Below are 19678 nucleotides of genomic sequence, written 5' to 3' on the forward strand. Positions count from 1 at the left end.
TGTATGAAGCTTCTGTTAATGAGAAATCAGATCAAAGGAGTCATACTGCTTCAATATTTAAGTGAGGTATGAATTTTTTAAATTCATTTTTAAGGAATTTCATGACTAAAATAAAGGGGGAAAAAAGAAGAAAAAGAACAAGGATGAAAATGTTTTAATAAAAAAACATGGTTATTTACACTTGTAACTTGATAAGTGTATAAATGTAAACTTTTATTGTTAATGTCACTTCACTCGTTATTCATTCTGATTCAAGGTTAATACTGTCATTTGAGCATACAAGTAGTGAGAAAATTATATTCACAGAATATACATCCGCGTGCATTCAAAAGTTTGTCGCTTTTTTAAGCGAGTGGTATAGACACTGTGCCATTGGCTCTGCTCCTGCTTCTTAAATGTACACTGGACTCAGTCAGGTCATCTGCACGGTCTTCACTTTTCTTTTCTTTCAGGTTGTTGATGAATCTCAGAGTGATTTCATCCCACTCTTCAGGCAACAGCATCAGCAGGAACCCAATGCAAATGATAATGGTGGCAGCCAGCCGGACAACATTGAATATCACCTCCTGTTTGAGGAGATCCACAGCTGTGGGAGAGAAAAACCAAGGGACATCTTGATGTAAGTACATGTTTCTTAAACTGTGAAGCATTAAAGTTTGGGATATTTCCTTTCCCAGGTCTTCTGAAATCCCTAAAACTGGTTCTTTCCTCACCCTTCACCCCCACATGTCTAGACAACGCTCATGTTTTCTAATGTTGTTTCCCCCTGTCTAAAATCCCCTCACCACTCCCATCTTCCTCTCTAAATGTTACACTTTGTTCAACGTTCAGCTCAAATACAACTTCCCTGAAGCCTTTCTTCATTATGTGAGTTCTCCCTCTGTATTTCCATTGCACTTTATTAGTACCTCTGTTATGCACTTTCTACTTTCTGCTTGTTATTATGTTTATTTGTCCACATCATTTCCTCTTTTAGCCTGTAAGTCCCTTAAGGGTTGGAACTCTATTTTATCCATCTTTATATCTCCCCCAGTGCCTGACACAATGTCTTGTGTATAATAGATGTTCAATAAACTTGCTTATTGAATGAATGAATGTCCATCTGTAGGTAGGCTGAGTGATAAGCCTTTCACAGGGACTGTTTTCTTCCATTGGTAGAGTGAGGGAGAACCACAGACGTTTATTTATTTATTTTTTGGCACTTGTTTGCTATGGTAAATTTTGCTCCAACAGGATGGTGTACTATAAATGCCACCCTTTTTGTTTGTCATGGAGATTACATGCAGCAAAAAGAATACATTTGATATTTAATTTCAAAAGCAAGATGGCAAAAAACAGATTGTAGCTATAAAAATTAGGCCTGCCATCTAGTAACTCTGTTGTCTGTCATTTCCAGAATATTTAAAAACATCTCCTAGTTCGAGGCACATAATCCACCATTCTGAAGGAAACACCTCAGGGTACAAAAGAAGTACATGTTGTCCTTGTAGAAACTTACAACATATCAAAGGGTACTGGTACCTGCATTCCCGGGAACACTGAGCACAGTGCCAATGGAGATGAGGATTGGGTATGTCAGCACAACTCCAACGTTGACCAGGATGTTAAATGCTATAAAAAAATTAGAAGAAGATAGAGAGAATGAAGGGAAATTGGTAGGTTGGGCTCTTTGCCACCTTCCCCTCTTCCCAGCTGTAAAGAAGTAATCTTTATGAAGAAGTAACATGTGGGGCCGCCAGGTGGCGCAGTGTATAGAGTTCTGGCCTTGGAGTCAGCAGGACTGGAGTTCCAATCCAACCTCAGACACTTGGCACTTACTAGCTGTGTAACTCTGGGCAAGTCGCTTAACCCCATTGCCTAGCAAAAAACAAAAACAAAAACAAAAACAGTAGCATGGTGAAGTCATTAGAAGTCTAACCTGATCATCAGGAAGACTAAGGTTCAAGTTAGGTCTCTAATACATATTGTCTGTATAACCATTGGGCAAGGCACTTAACCTTGGTTTACTCTCAGGCCATAAATAACAGAACAGTTGCTGATTTACACAGTCAGAAAGAGTTTCCACATCAAGAACTGTCTATGTTAATGACACCACAGATCCAAACCAGCATTTTTCACTAAATGTGCCTCATAAAACATTTTGTACTTAGCTTTAGTCAGCCTTTTGTTATATAAATTTGGGGGTGGCTTCCATTTACACATCCTCCTTTTATTTCTGGTACGACCTCTGCTGTCTGCTCTCTGGCTAACACACTCTGAATTATGAACACAATTTCTATAGTTTCTCCAAATCCCTTTCCTAATCCTAACCTTTCAAATCTCTCTTCTAATTACCCTCTTTCTCTTTACAATCAAGGTGGTCAAAAGAATTTCAAGATACCTGATCAATAGAAAACTGTGACATGTCTTTTTAGAGGCAAAGCACCTCTCTTCCCTATTCCATTTAGTCCCTTTTAATCCAAATCGCTCATTTATTTATTTATTTACTTACTTACTTACTTACTTATCCAAAGTCAAACAGGGCAGGGATTTAAATGGGATTTGAATGCAGGTCCTCCAATTCCAAGTTGGTATTTTTCCCATTAACCCATGCTGCCTTGTACTCAGAATGCAATTCTATTTATTTGGCAAGTTAAAAAAAATCAATCTGCATATTTTGCTACTATAATATCTAAGCCTAGAAAAGATATGGTGGTGCTTGTGCCATTGGAAGTGCCAAGAGAGTGAATCTTGGCAGGAATGGTAATATCTTGGGAAATTTGCACCAACTCCAGAATGCTATGATACTGAAACATTATCCTAGAAGGAAGAGAGATGCTTTCTTTCTTAACAGCCACTAATACTCTGGTAGATTTTTATGCTCTGTTTCTCAGAGATCCAGAAAACATAAAGAAAACTATATGGATATTTGAATAAAAAGAAGGGAAATATTTTTGTAATTGCTTTATTGCTATTATGCCTACACTTAGAGAGCTAATTGTTGTACCAGTTTTAATTGTTAATTTAAAAAAATAAGCAATGAACAAGTCATTGTGGAATCTAATGTTTTTGTGGTCTGTCATATAGGAAAGAGAAGTAAGGCTGAATTTAGATGGAAGAGGAAAGGCCTAGAATATTTTGGGGGGAGTAGATAGACAAGAAAGATTGTAGAAAAACCCAATAGAGGTCACTGTCAAGCATGGCAAGTTGAGCTATCAATCACCTTTTAGCTTGGTCAAAGGAAGAATTAACTCCTCCTCCTTTCTAAGAGGTGCCAACAAGCATTTATTAAGAGTTTACTCTGTGCCAGACACTGGGCCAAGACTTGGAGTTACAAATACAGGCAAAAATACAATCCCCCCCCCCCCAGGAGCTTACTTTCCTTAATATATGTATGTGTGTGTGTGTGCATGTGTGTATACATATCTATATAGGGCTTTTCAATTTTTTGATATTTTTTTCCCAATTGCGTGTAAAAAAATCTTAACATTCATTTTTTAACATTTTGTATTCCAAATTCTCACCTTCCCTCCTTCCCCTCCCCACTCCCTGAGACAGTAAGCAATTTGATACAGGTTTATACATGCAGAATCATGCAAAACACATATCATGTTGTGAAAGAAAACACAGACCCCCCCTAAAAAAACACAAAAAAAATTGAGAAAGTGAAAAATACTATGCTTCCACCTGCATTCAGACCCCATCAGTCCTTTCTCTGGAGATATCCAGCATTTTTCATCATGAGTCCTTTGAAATTGTCTTGGATCATTGTATTGCTGAGAATAGCTAAGTCATTCACAATTGATCAGCATACAATATTGCTGCTGCTGTGTACAATGTTCTCCTGGTTCTGCTCACTTCACTTTGCCTCAGTTCACGTGGATCTTTCCAAGTTTTTCTGAGAGTATCCTGCTTGTCATTTCTTACAGCACAATAATATTCTATTACAATCATGTACCACAACTTGTTTAGCCATTCCCCAATTGATGGGCATTCATTTAATTCCTAATCCTTTACCACAACAAAAGGAGCAGCTATAAATATTTTTATACATATATATCCTTTTCCCTTTTGGGGAGGATCTCTTTGTGATACAGACCTAGTAGTGGTATTGCTGGGTCAAAGGGAACCCCAGCTAAAATGTTATCTTGGCTCTTTTACTCAATTGTTTTTTTAGTCACATCCAACTCTTCATGACTCCATTTGAGGTTTTTTTTTGGCAAAGATATTGGAGTGGTTTGCCATTTCCCTCTCCAGTTCATTTTGCAGAGGAGAAAACTGAGGCATACGGAGCTAAGTGACTTGCCCAGGGTCACACAGCTAGTAAGACTCTGAAGCCAGAAGTGAACTCAGATCTTCCTGACTTCACGCCTAGCACTCTATCAGCCTCGCTGCTTTTATTTTGTCCTTATTTCTGTTATTCTCCTCTCTCTTTAGGGTTATGGCTCTCATTCTTCTTTTGCCCTCAAAGGGCAGAATTTCATGACTTTTCCCAAAGTCATTGTGAACCCAGAAATCTGCTGAAGCCAATGCCCCCATTCATCTGATTGGCATCTCTGAAATTTTCACTAGTCTCTAGATGGGGCTGATGGTGAAAAGACAAGATCTTACTATGGTGGTAAGAAGTAATAAGGATTTATTGAAGCAGATTAAATTATAAATCAATCAACATGAATGTAATTCCTTGAAAGGTTGTCTATCATTTGTTGGAGCTGGCTGCCTGTTGTAACTTTTTGCCTCATGAGATGGAATCAGTGGAAATCCATGACAGACACAGTTGAATTTAGATACCATAAGAGTTTATTTCACTGGAAATAATATAGCTATAGTTCTAGGTCATAGCCTGATCATAGATTTTGAGCTAGAAGACATCTTACCGGTCTTCCAGTTCAATCCCCTTCATTTTAGAGATGAAGAAACTGAGGCGCAGAGAAATTAGGGTACTTGCCCAAAGGTCACAAAAGGAATTGGTAGAGCTGGGATTTTAAATTAGGTCCTTGGACTCCAAGTCTAGTGCTTAAAGATCTTTCATTCAAGCGGGATATATGTAGGGCACATTCTAGGTCATGAATATTTCTTCAATACAGTTATCTCTTCCACGTAGTGGTTTTCTCAAGGCAGTTCTGATATATTGCAGGTCAGCATACAGAATTAAATGGGAATTTTGGGGGGGAGTTTTGCAGAAGTCACAGATGACACTCAAAGGCTAGCAGATGACACAGAAAAAGTTTTGAAACTCAGAAATGCATAAAATATATGTATAGTATTATATAATATTAATATATTTTATCTTTAAGTACCACAATAATTCAGACTTCTATGGTATGAAGGGAGGGCCAAAAATTTTGTGCGGATTTTCCAGATCATGGGAGCACTGCACCTGTAACCCTCACAATGTGGAAGGGATAACTGTACTTTAATGTACTTAGGATATCATCAGTGATGGTACTCCTTCCTCTAGTACAAGTGCAACTTATACATCCCTTCCCTTCCTGTGCAAGTCTTGTCCATGTCTTTCCATAAATCCTTCACAGGTATATACCCAAGAATACCAATGAACTAACACTCTTGACATTATCAGGGCAACAATGAAATGAACAGATTTGTACAACTGTTATGTTTTGCTCTCACAAATTAACTAGCCCACCTTCCTCTCACCTGAAATCAAGTCAACAAGCCCTTTTCTATGTTCTAGGCACAGGGTCAAGTGCCGATTACACAAAGAAAATAAATGAAACACAACAAAACAGCATAGTCCCTACTTGCAAGGATCTCACAGTCTAATAGGGGATACAACCAACAAACAACTATGTACGAACAAGATACATACAGTATAAATTGGAAACAGATTTCTGGTCTCACGTCTCTTTGCTGATGTATTTTCTGCTAATTTTTGCCTGTAATTGAATATGAGCAATGTGGTGTGATCTATTTGTGTCTAGCATGCATGTCTCCATTGTCCTTTGGGTGACAAACAAGTTTGATTTCTCAGAGATTGTGGTATTCCATGATTTGCAGTCATATGGGAGCACTAGAAGACACTAGTGGGGTTAAGAAGATTTTGTTGTTGGATTGAAGTAGAAACAGGATCTTCCTAAGTAATATATAACTCGTCAAATGCAATCTAAATTGCTTTCTTCATCATATTCCATTCAGGGCTTAGTTCATCGTCTATTCATGGTGTTTGCCTAAGGTTATATAGGCAATAGATTGTTCTTTGTCTAACTGCTTATTATTATCAAAACAAGAGGAATTTCTCTACCTGCTTGGTTTTTCCTGCCTGATTAGTTATGTTGAATTCTTTTTTATGATTACAGATCTCATTGAGAAGGCTCTGAAATAACCTAGGATTTGACATATAATGTCTTCCACAAACAGGAGCATTTAGAACTAGGGTCTCTAAACTTTTTTTTGATTATATCCTCCTATAAGTAAAAATTTTTGAGCATGTACCCCTCCCACAATTGTACATTCATTTATTTATAAATCACATCCATGTAGTACTGTGCAACAAATAATGTATGTTATAAAACTTGCACAAAAATATAATTTTTTTAAATGAGGTAAAGAAAAAGTAACATTTGATCCTAGAATCAACAGGGGGACACTAGAGTTAAATCAAATAGGACAGTGACATGGTCAAACCTGTGATTTAGGAAAATAACTTCAGCAATCATGTGAAAAATAGAGTAGAGAGGGAAACTCCAGGCTAGAAGAACAATTAGGAGACTGTTGAAATAATCCAAACACGGAGTGATAAGGCCTGAACTAGGGTGGTCACAGTGTGATTGGAGAAAGGAGACAGCTGCAGAAGATGTCGAGATAGAAAAGCAAACATTTGGCAATTGTTTCACAATAACGGGTGAAGGAGTGGCCACCCTAATGATAGTGGTGCCATTAAAAGAAATAAGGAAGTTCAGAAGAGAAATGGGTTTAGGGGAAGAGATAATGTAATACCCATTTATACTTGCTCATCTTGTGAGACTAATTCTTTCCCACCTAAAATAAAAAGGGAGAAGGGAACTCTTATTTGTCACTGCCCTAGAACAAAACGGTCTTTAGAAGTCATCCTCCTAGGGAGGTCTACCATATCCACTAGGTCATCTGGGGAGATAGTGGGTAAGTATACTGGAGAAGGTAAGATTTTCTCAATGGTACCTTTACAATTGCTACTGTGGTTGCTTAGTAAATGGAACTGTTTTGGGGAGGAGGGCTGAAAGTCATCTCAGAAGGAGGGACATTAAGAAGTTTGCACAGTGGAGGGAGGGGTAGATTGGGGAAGTGTTGGGGGATAAGGGTAAAGTGTGGTTGTGTTGGAGTCAAATTCTTTGTTTCACTGTCAAGGGGAGAGTGAGATGAGACCCATATTCCCATCTTCCAACTGTATCCATACATCCCTTGGGTTCAGGCCATGGCTCGAATGGGTTCAGATCATAGCCACCCAGAAAATCACAACTCCCATTTTGGAAACCACTGATCTTAATAGGGAATCCTTCTTCCATCTTAACAGTGCTCTAGCCATTTCCAAAACAGTAGCAAACATATATACCAAATGTGATACTAATAATCAAGGATCATTGAAGAAAGTAATCTTTGCAATTGAATCTATCAAGGAATCTTTTGTTACATATGCACAAGAGACATCTTGTTAGAGGAGATTTGATGGTATTTTGTTTTACTAAAGTGAATCAAGTGGTTTGGGTATTTTTATAGTCAACAAACAGTAAGCACAGTGGGATCTTGTTTTCTTTTTACTTTTCAGTCAATTATGGGATTGTATGTAGTCTGCTTTTAAATATGTATTCAAAAGCTTGCCCATTTCCTTCTCAAACTTTCATCAATGATATCCTTTATCATACATTTAAACTACTTTCATAAAGATTTTGTAGAGACAAGAAAGTAGGCATATGTATCAATAGTTACTGATGTCTTTCCAAATACCTTTTTTAGTAATAATACTGTTCCCAATCTTTTCTTGCTCTTGATGGCACAATCTGCGTCATGTCCCTCATATATCTTTTACACTATTTCTAGTAATATGTGTCACCTACAATTTTGATTTTTCTGAAAATAATAATCTTCTATGATTTGTATTCATATGTTATCACTAAGATAATATCGACTTTTAAAAGGAAGGGTATGGTGGCAGAGAGTAACTTGGTATCCTAGAAAGAATTGTGGTAGTGGTGGTGGTAGTGTCCAACTCTTCATGACCCCATTTGGAGTTTTCTTGGCAAAGATACTGGAGTGATTTGCCATTTTCTTCTCTAGCTCATTTTATAGATGAGGAAACTGAGGCAAAGTTAAGTGACTTGACTAGTGTCACAAAGCTGGTAAATGTCTGAGAAGAGATTTGAACTCAGGAAGATGAGTCTTGCTGACTCCAAGTCTGATACTCTATTCACTCAACCACCTAGTTGCAAGCTTCATAATTATTTTGTAGTCTCCTTTCTACTTCTTATTCAATACTTTTCCCTTATAAGACTTACCTTAGCCTCAAACCTCCTTTCAAATTACTTATTTCTCCTTCTCTAATGAGTACATTTAATCATTTCCTGATGGAGAGTTTTATGTGTCTTTGACTTATTTGGCAGCTACTTCACAATAACAATAAGAAAGGGCTTTTTTAAAAAAGTGATATCACTTCTTGATTTCTGTGTCCTTTGTCTCTGCACATGTTTTGAAGGCCTTCTAAAAGTTGTCTCTGAAACATTAATTTTAATGGGATAGACTATATGTATATATATATATATATGGTCTAGTCTTTATGTGTATATATATATATATTTATACATATATATAAAACCATTTACTTTCCAAGATGAACAATAACCTGATTTCCAGTATAACAATAATAGCTATCATTTATATGCTGCATTAAAGTTTGCAAAGCACTTTACAAATATTATCCCATTTTTATCCTCATAACAACCTGGGAAGCAGATGTTAATATTATCTTCATTATATAGAAAAAGAAACTGAGGCACCCAGAGGTTAGGTGACCTGCCCAGGGTCACACAATTAATAATAAAAGCTATATTATTATTATTATTGTTATTGTTATTATTATAGCTAATGTTGTCATATAGCTTACTATGTGCCAGGCACTGTGTTAAGCACTTTGCAATTGTTATCTCATTTGATCCTCACAACAAAACTAGGAGGTATGTGCTATCATTAACTACATTTTACAGATGAAAAAACTGAGGCAGACAGGTTAAATGACTTGCCCACCATCACTGAACTAATAATAATAATAATAACAATAGCTAAACATCTGGTGCAGAGGATAGAGCACCAGACCTGGAGTCAGGACGACTCATCTTTGTGAGTTTCAGTCTGCCCTCAGACACTTACTAGCTGTGCAAGTCACTTAACCCTGTTTGCCTCAGTTTCCTCATCTGTAAATTAACTGGAGAAGGAAATGGCAAACCATTCTAGTATCTCTACCAAGAAAACCCCAAATAGGGTCACAAAGAGTTGGACACAACTAATTGACTAAACAACAACAACATTTATATAACACTCACCATTTGTCTGGCACTGTGTGCTTTATAGTAATTATTCCATTTGATCCCTACAATAACCCTAGGAGGCAGGTGCTATTATTATCCCCATTTTACAGGTGAGGAAGCTGGAGCAAACAAGAGTTAAGTGACTTGCCCATGGTCACACAGCTAGTAAATAACTAAAACTGGATTCTTTGTTAGAGACTTCTTAAATCTTCTTGTCTCTAGGCTCAGAATTCTATTACTGTATCACCTAGTTTCCTATAAATATATAAACATAAATAAAGATATAAATAAACTGATAAAAATTAACTAAATATATAATTTCTTCATCAATATACATTATCTTAATACTTAAATTAGGTTAAATAAATCTTAAATATTTAAACATATAAATTACAATGCATTATCTATAATGGGGCAAGCTAGAAGCCTTCCCCATAAGATTGGGGTGAAGCAAGGATACCCATTGTCACCACTATTATTCAATATTGTGCTAGAAATGCTAGCTATAGAAATAAGAGATGAAAAAGAAATTAAAGGATTTAGAATAGGCAATGAGGAAACAAAACTATCACTATTTGCCAATTAAAAGGTACTTAGAGAATCCTAGAGAATCAACTAAAAAACTAGTTGAAACAATTAACAACATTAGCAAAGTTACAGGATATAAAATAAACCCACATAAGGCATCAGCATTTCTATATATTACCAACAAAGTCCAGCAGGAAGAGATAGAAGGAGAAATTCCATTTAAAATAATTGTAGACAGTATAAAATACTTGGAAGTCTACCTTCCAAGACTAACTCAGGAACTCTGTAAACACAATTACAAAACCCTTTTCACACAAATACTCAGATCTAAACAATTAGAGAAGTATTAATTACTCATGGATAGGCCAAGCCAATATAATAAAAATGACAATTCTACCTAAACTAGTTTACTTATCCAGTGTGATACCAAACTACCCAAAATTATTTTATAGGGCTCGAAAAAATAATAAAATTTATCTGGAAGAACAAAAGGTCAAAAATTTCAAGGGAATTAATTAAAAAAAATGTAGAGGAAGGTGGCCTAGAAGTCCTAGATTTCAAATAGTATTACAAAGTGGCAATTATCAAAACAATCTGGTACAGACTAAGAAATAGAGTGATAGACCTGTGGAATAGATTAGGTACACAATACACAGTATTAAATGACTATAGTAATCTAGTGTTTGATAAATTCAAAGATTCAAGCTTTTGAGACAACAACTCACTATTTGACAAAAATTGCAGGGAAAACAGGAAAGCATTTTGGCAGAAACTAGGTATAGACCAATATCTCACACTGCATACCAAGATTAGGTCAAAATGGTTACATGGTAGACATAAAGGGTGGTATTATAAGCAAATTAGGGGAACATGGAATATCTTACCTGTCAGGTCTATGAACAAGGGAAGAACTTATGACAAAATAAGAAATAGAGAGCATTATAGGAAGTAAAATAGGTAATTTTGCTACATCAAATTAAAAACGTGTTGCACAAACAAAACCAATGCAGCCAACATTATAAGGAAAATAGGAAATTGGGGGTGGGTGGGGAATATAACAGTAAGTTTCTCTGATAAAGGCCTCATCTCTCAAATATATAGAGGACTGAGTCCAATTCATAAAAATACAAGTCATTCCACAATTTATAAATGGTCAAAGGATATGAACAGGCAGTTTTCAGATGAGGAAATCAAAGCTATCTGTAGTCATATAAAAATTCTCTAAGTCACTATTGATGAGAAAAGACACATTAAAAGACAGCTCTGAAGTACCACTTCATACCCATCAGAGTGGTTAATATGACAGAAAAGGAAAATGACAAATGTTGGAGAGGATGTGGAAAAATAGGGACACTGATGCATTGTTGATGGAGTTGTGAACTGATTCAGTCATTCTACAGAGCAATTTGGAACTATGCCCAAAGGGCTATAAAACTGTGCATATTCTTTGACTCAGTAATACCACTACTAGGTCTGTATCCCAAAGGGATTTTTTTAAAGGGGGAAAAAGACAGATATGTACAAAATATTTATAGCAGCTCTTTTTGTGGTGGCAAAGAATTGGAAATTGAGGAGATGCCCATAAATTGGGGAATAGCTGAACAAGTTACAGTATAAGACTTTGATGGAATACCATGTATAAGAAATGATGAGTGGGATGTTTTCAGGAAAACCTGGACAGACTCATATGAACTGATATAAAGTGTAGTGAGCAGAACCAGGAGAACATTGCACATACTAACAGCAATATTGTATTATGATAAACTGTGAATGACTCAGCTATTCTCAACAATACAATGATCTAAGACAATTTCAAAGGATTCAAGACGAAAAATGGTATTCATCTCGAGAGAAAAAACTGATGGAGTCTGAATGCAAATTGAAGCAAAATTTATTTTATTTTATTTTTCTCATTTTTTTCTGTGTTTTCTTTCACAATATGGTTAATATAGAACTATGTTTTGCGTGACTGCAAACCTATAATCCATATTAAATTACTTGTCTTCTCAATGCAGGGGAAGAGCATGGAAAGAGGGAGAGAATTTGGAAATCAAAATTTTAAGAAATCATTGTTAAAATTGTTTTTACATGTAATTGGAAAAAGAATAAAATATTTAAAAATTTAAGTTTTTAAAAGAAGAAACTGGATGCTCCAATGAGGAAGAAGATGCTTGTCCTCCAGGGACTGATAAATCAAACCCACAAAAGCTGTCAGATAAACAAACGCCTGTTAAAAGTTAGAGGAAGTAAAGAATAGTGATAATTGATGAATCCTTGCTCAGGGATATTGAGGCAGCTATTTGTCAAGTTATTAATAACAATAGAGAGATCTATTGTCTCCTCTGGGTACTAAGATATAACTGAGAGCCTCCTAAGACTTGTGCAAACAGATTACTTTTAGCTACCTCTAGTGATTCATGTGTGAACTGGTGAAATAGTGCCAAAAGCAACCTAGAAAGTACTGCATAAGATTGTTAAGTATTGGGCAAGAAACTATAGACCACAGGGGAAGGTTTTCCTCACTGTTGCTCACTGACGGCAGAGGTGCAAAAGAGGAGAATTAATTTGGGAAGTAAATAGCTAGATGAAAATATGGTATCTCAGAATGGACTTTGGCTTTCTGAATGATGACTTCAGATACAGGAAAAAGCAGAGTACTAGTCAGAGATTGTATCTAACAAAAGTATCATAAATCTATTAAGAAAGGCTTTAAAATAAAAATAGTAGAAAAGAGAAAAAACTGCTTACGTATGTCTACCAAGCTAGGTATCATAGATAGTACCTACAATGAAGAAAGAACTGCAGTTGGGATACTCAAAAGTTCATAGAAAACAAAACCTAAGAAAGGAAAAAATAATAAAAACTAGTGGCCTTAAATATTTATTCAAAGATGCAATACTTTGGGTGAAAAGGAGAACTAAGGGTCCTAAAAATAAAGTAAGCATGCCAGACAATGTTAATCTTTCCTTTCCTCTACCTAGGAGTTCAATTTCCCCCAAAGTTCTCATCATATCCACCCTATCAACTACTTTCTTCCTCTTAATGAGAAACATATCCAGAATGGAATTTTCCTGCTTTGGTTCTTCCAACTTTTGAAGGATGAAATTATTATTAAAGTAAGTCAAGATGTTATTATCTGCCTTGCTTTTGATAGACCTTCAGGAGTTTTCTGAAAAATAGAAGTCATTCATTATTTCAGTATCATACCTCTGTGCCAGGCTTATGATCAATTATCTGAACTCATCTATTTCCTCTCTCTGTCCAAATGGTCTATATATACTACAGAAAGATAGCAAACACTCCAATGACAAAATTCCTTCTCTTTCTTGTTCCATTGTCCTTCACCCAAATGGTCTCAATTTTGTTTCTCTGCTCTGGTTCCTGAATTTACTTAAAAATCAAGCCACTTATAGTGTCATTCTTAATTTCCTCATCTGTAATGCACTTCCTTCTCAAGGATTTTGTGCCAACAAAATGAGATAATGTATGTAAATTTCTTTGCAAACCTTAAAGCACTCTATAGACATTAGGGTTTGGTTTGGTTTTGCTTTGCTGTTTTCACAAGGGAAATTAGTCCAGGAGATTCGAAGAATTTTCAAGAATGAAATTCTGAAGATACAGAAATTGTCTGAGGACATTGATGCATTAACCAACCTGGATTTTTATTTATTTTTCATTTTATTTTTAACTTACATATAGAAGATGGGATCTCAGCAGGAAACAGAAAATGAATGGGAATGTTACACAGTTCTATAAAATAGTGTCAAGAGTGCTAAAGCTCAGAGTGAGCTGAGATTGGGGAGGAAAGCTAGGGTAATATTTCACATTATTTTAGTCAGGAAAAAGGGAATATAAAAGGAGGGGTGGGATCATTTCTTTGGAGTAGATGGAGCAGTAATAACTGACAAGGAGAAGGAAGGGCTGCTATGTTTTCTTTGCTAAAGAGAATAATTTTTATAGCAGAAAATGACATAAAAATTGTGCATAACAAGGGGGTTGATGGTAGTAGGGCAATGCCTTGCTATCCTTGATGAATTCAAATCACCTGACCCAAATGAACCACATTCTTGGTTAGTGGAAGAATTGGCAGATTTGAAAACTGAGCTACTGTCAGTGATATTAGAAAGTTCATAAAGAATGGGAAAAGTAACATTTAGAAAAGGAAGAAATTATTACAAAGAGCTTATTTGGCTTCCTCAGGAAAAGGTCCTCCAGACTAATCTTATATTTTTTTTTTCCCACATGGTTAAACTAAAGTGGAAGATCAGAAAATACTTTAAGTATTATTTCCATAGATTTTATCAAAGCTAAAAACATTATCTCCTAACATTATGAAAAAGATGAAGATACATTAGCTAGAGGACAATACAATTAGATGAATTTGCAATTGGTTGAATATCTGAATTCAAAGAACAGCTGCTGATGGTTTAATGTCAACTTCGCATAAGGTCTTTAGTGTATTGCTCCAGGGGTCTGTACTTGGCCCTATGTTGTTTAACATTTTTTATCAAGGATTTGGATTAAAGCATAAATAGCATGTTTATCAAATTTATAGATAATACACATGCTGAAAGGGATAGTTAACACATGATATAACTGAATCAAGATCCCAAAACGATCGCCACAATCCAGACCTTTGGGCTGAATCTAATATGATGAATTTAAAAAAGATAAGTTGTAAAGTCTTCCATTGGGTTTTAAAAAATCCATTTTGCAAGTTCAGCATGGGAGAGACATGGTTAGAAAGCAATTTTTCTGGAGAGGAAAAGGAACTTTAGCCAGCTAGATAAAAAGTCAGTACTTCAGTATGACAAAAACAAAAAAAGCAAGCTGTATTTTTTTTTGCTGCATTAATTAAAAGAGACATGGACTCCAGGATCACAATGGTACAAGCCACTTTACTCTGCCTTGAGCAGACCATATCTGGAGTGGAGTGTGTTGAGTTACATATATCACCATTTGGGAAGGATATTAATAAGCTAGAGAGCATCCAGAAGTAGTTTTCCAGGATGACAAAAGGTCTTGAGTCCATATCAGATGAGAATTGATTGAAAAAAAAACTAAGAATCCTTGATGTGAAGAAGGCAACCACAGACCTTTGCACCGGTTGTCCTCCTTGCCTGGAATGCAAGTCTCACCTCCATTTCTCGGAATTCCTGGTTTACTTTCAAGACTCGGTTCAAATGACTTTACTTCCAAGACTCACCTTCTATAAGAAGTCTTTCCTGACCCCACTTCCCACAAGCAGGTTGTATTCATTTTGTATATATTAATGCCTTCCCTCTACAATTACCCACTAATTATCCTGTATATATCATATTTGTATATAATTGTTTTCATGTTGCCTTCCTCATTGGATTGTGGGCTTTAGGGCAGGGATTGCTTTTGTCTTTCTTTCTATCCTTAGCTCTTAGCATAGTGAATATGTTTATACACATAGTATATGCTTAATAAATGATCTTTGACTTGTTGACATTAATATGTATATGCTTACATCAGTAGTACCCTCTGGACTCATTGTCCCAAACCCCTCCTCACACTGTAAGGCAGTTGGTTATCTGTCTTCTAAGAGTCTTAGAAATAATGTTGAGGAATTAGGGACCTTTTGTGCTATCACTTATGGACCTTTAATACATCACACCCATCTGATGTGTTCTTCATTGTTTATCAGATAGATTTAATTAGCTTTTAGAAAAGAGTATTTATAGAGATGGTATAGTAAGGTATAGTAAGTATAAGCATATATATATATGTATATATGTATATATATATATATTTATACATGTGTGTGTGTGTGTGTGTGTGTGTGTGTATAGTAAAGTATAGTAAGAACAACTGATACAAAATTTCCCCCTCCCCAAAAGTCTAAGATTCGGCTCACTTCTTGTACACAAAAGGTCATGGGGGGAAGGCAGGCTCAAACTTAAAAAATACATGTGGCAAGGAGGTAATTCCCAGTTGGATGGAAGTCCTTTCCTTTTTTCATGAAGTTCTCATGAAGTCCCCCTTTTGTGTACAGCTTTCTTCTGGGCTCTGAAGGTCAGTGCCCTTGCAGAGTCTTAAAGCTGCCTTACCAAAGTGTGCCAAGTTTGTCCTTGGCCACTGCTGTTCCTAAGGCATTTCTACCAGCTCCATTGTGAAGTCCAAATCTTCTGACCTTTCATAGTTCACAAAGTCATATTCTGGTCAAAAGATTTTTCCCTTCCACACCCCCAAGGGATTCCCTCTCAAGAGCTTGACCAGCCTGGTCTGCTATTAGAATGCCAGGTCTCAAACTGGCTTGCTGTTTTATTCAAGTCCTACAGGGGTATACCTGATTATCTTCAACCAAGCATCAAACATTACCTGTGTAACCTCATTCATTTTTAGTTTATACCTTTGATCAATTCACTCAAAAGAAGTGCCCAGGAATTGTTCATACTTAGTTTACAGATGTAATTGAGTGATTCTGTAACCCCAAAATTACTCTTACCTGATAAAGATATCAGAGTGTAGGATACCTTGATGGTTACATTAATTGGGGTTGAGGAATGTGAGATACACCTCTTAAACACACAAATAACATACTTATATATCTATCTAGCTGTGTAAGTATAGAGTTAGATAGAGATGTAACTATATAGTTTTATATATAGATCTAGAGCCATACATACATATATACATATATGCATATATATACATATATAAATATATAATACATATATAGATATATAGTTTTCCCTACATAACTATGTATAAAACTATATATTGTGTATGCATAGTTACACATATGTATATGCACATACTTATATATATTCCCTATTTGAATGTAAGTTCTTTGGAGGCTCAGACTGTCTCACTTTTGTCGTTGTACAAAATAAGAAAAGTAAGATACATATGTTGCCTGACTTACTGATTAGGGCAGCTCACTCTCAGGGAGGGAGGTACAAAGCTGAGTGAATTAATTGTCCACAGAGACTTAGGGCTTGGTTTCTAGAGATCTGGTCCAGGTGGGGAGATTCAGGGTGATATGAGGGTGGATGATAGAAAGATTAAGTATTTTGACCATGATTTACACAGTAAATAAATGTGGCAGGTGGGATTTGAAGCCAGGTTTCTCTTGACTCTGAGTTCCAGCACTTTTTCTACTATACATGCTGCCTTTAAGAAAGCCAGAATTGAAACCTGGACAGTTTATTAAATTATTTCTTGGACTTATTTTCCAAAGAAAATTTCAGATTTTGTTCCCAAACATTGGCTAGCAAAACTTCTCTCTCCAATCTCTCTTTGTAAATTCTCTGAAATAACTAGATGAAAAGTTCTCTTAAAACTCCATGGTTTTAGCATGGTAGTATTTAAATAACTGAACAGATTTAAATTACCATCTTAACATTTTTAAGTGATACTTTTTTCAAAGTTGAATGATGAGACACACTAAGTGATGCTGAAAACCTTCCCTACTTACCAAGCCATAGCCCTGCCATTCCACAGAGGCAGCCCCACGGTAGGGCTGAGAAAGATGACCAGTGCTCCACTTTGGTAAAATATAGGATAATTGGTGTGAAGGAGATGAAGATTAAATTAAAGAAACCTAAGGTGGAAAAAAAGTGGGCCGCTTCACCAAAGTTGGCACTTCCAAGAAACATCTTAAATAAAACCTAGAATGAGAGAAAGCATTACTCAGTAACCAAGTTTATTGTAGTCAAAGTGCTTGCTGGATTAGAAAGCTAACTTATACCAACCATGCACTCAAATTCCCTAGTTACTACATGCAAGCCTTTTGCTTCTTTAGATTGTAAACTTTTTGAGTACAGGATCTAGCTTCATCTCTCTAGTACCAGGCACAAGTTCTTGCACATAGTAAGTACCAATAAGAATACGTACCTAAGAAATGTTTCTTCCCTTCCCTTCACTTTCCCCTTCCCCTTAATAGATGTTTGATTGGTTATATTTCTAATTTTCTAAATTCCTAAGGCTGATTCAAAATGAAATGCAAAACATGGCACATTGTTCACGTAAGAAAGAACATGTTATAGAATATACTGCTTCCATTTTCTATTTGAACAGCTAGGATATTAATTACCATCATGAATTCACCAAAAAGTGATTGATAGATTGGGTGATCAATAAAATTACACACAACTCTCAAACCTATCTTCAATTATAGAGTGAGAGGCCACTGACTATACCCTGGAAGCACATGAGATTCATTTCATCCTTGTTTTGACATACATTGAAAACTATATTTTAAATGGGGACCTTGTCATTATGTTGTCAAGAGAGATAATATTGATGCCTTGGATGTATATGACATTTATCTTCTAGAGAGTTCAAGATGCCTTCACAAATATTGTGTTTATCTTCAGAATTTTTTTTTCTGTGTAATATTAGTCCTGTGAGATATAGAAAGGGCACCAAGGTCATCCATTTCTTCATTTCCTCCCACCCCCCAGCTGGAATCTTTTAGACTTCTCCATCACGTCCCTTCACACTTCCTTCCCACCCCTACTTTCAGCCTCCCTTTGTGTATTGTCTCCATTAGAGTACAAATTCCCTGAGGGCAGAGACTGTATTTTTCATCTGTGCAACCCCAGTACTTAGCATAGTGTCTGGCACATAGCAGGAATTTAATAAATGTTTATTGACTGACTGATTAATTGAGTAACTTGCCCAAAGTCTTAGATAAAAATTTAGGGGGATCCATATCTTACACCCAGTAGTCCTATATCCTTAATTTCTCTACTTTTTTACATTAATCTAGATAATGATTATCAAGAATGTTCCTGATCTTTTTTTTAACTTCAGTTAGGGGTGGCAGTATGATTTTCTGTATTAAAACATATGCTACTACTTTATTGTTTGTTTTTGGTATGAACCTGTAGTTTCATCAGGATAGTGAATGTAACTTAGAGTATTAGAGTTTCCTGAATGCATTGGGAGATAAAATGACTTGCTCATGATCATGTTAACTAATTGGTATCAAAGGCAGGAATCCAGTACTGATTCCAAGGTCATCCCTGTATCCACTATACCATGTTTCTCATAGTACTACTGATATAATAATAATTACTATTAATAGTAATAATAATAATAATTTATATAGCTTTTGAAAGTTTTCAGCGAATTTTATATACATTTTCTCGTTTGATCAGAACGACCTTGCAAAGTAGGTGGCCCATTTTACGAAAGAGGAAACTTGAGACTGAGACTTGTCCAGGACTAAACAGCTGGTAAGTTCTGAAGAAGGATTAGAATTTAGATCTATAGCTTTATAGTTAACATTAATTCCACAAGTTGACTATCAGGTTCACAAAACATTTCAGATACTGTTGTTGCTCTAACAATCTATTATGTTTTCCCTAGAGAGACTGTATTGCCACAACAAACATCTCAGGGCAGTCCCAGTTCAGGAGAAAGTCAAGGATGAATGCTGAGTCAGGAAAAAACTCATCAAGCTTTTCAAATGGAATCACTGGACAAAGAAATGTTAATATGGAAATGTGCCCTGAGTTGTAGTATTAGTGAAGAGTTAAAAAAAAAATAGGCAGCTGGAAGCTCCACAAACAGAATTTTTAGCCTTTTGAGTAGTTTTTCAACTAAATACCAAGGGTAGTAGAAATGGTACATTTGTTTAAGGTACAGCTAAAAAGCAAGCTCTTTAAAGTAAAGCTTTGGTG

General features: G+C 35.9%; 1 protein-coding gene across 1 annotated transcript in view; it reads right to left on the minus strand.

The window, feature by feature from the left end:
• Window positions 1-245: 245 nt before the first annotated feature.
• Window positions 246-19678, minus strand: part of SLC35F4 (solute carrier family 35 member F4) — a 274043-nt gene continuing 254610 nt past the window's right edge. Inside the window, exons 6-8 of the mRNA XM_027842885.1 lie at window positions 17467-17659; window positions 1522-1611; window positions 246-586 (exon numbers count right to left, since the gene is read on the minus strand). Coding sequence (XP_027698686.1) covers window positions 345-586; window positions 1522-1611; window positions 17467-17659 — 525 coding nt within the window. The 3' untranslated portion in view covers window positions 246-344. The remainder of the gene's footprint in view (window positions 587-1521; window positions 1612-17466; window positions 17660-19678) is intronic.

The sequence above is a fragment of the Vombatus ursinus genome, unplaced genomic scaffold (genome assembly GCF_900497805.2).
Source record: "Vombatus ursinus unplaced genomic scaffold, bare-nosed wombat genome assembly UNPS02014893.1, whole genome shotgun sequence".
NCBI classification, from domain to species: domain Eukaryota; kingdom Metazoa; phylum Chordata; class Mammalia; order Diprotodontia; family Vombatidae; genus Vombatus; species Vombatus ursinus.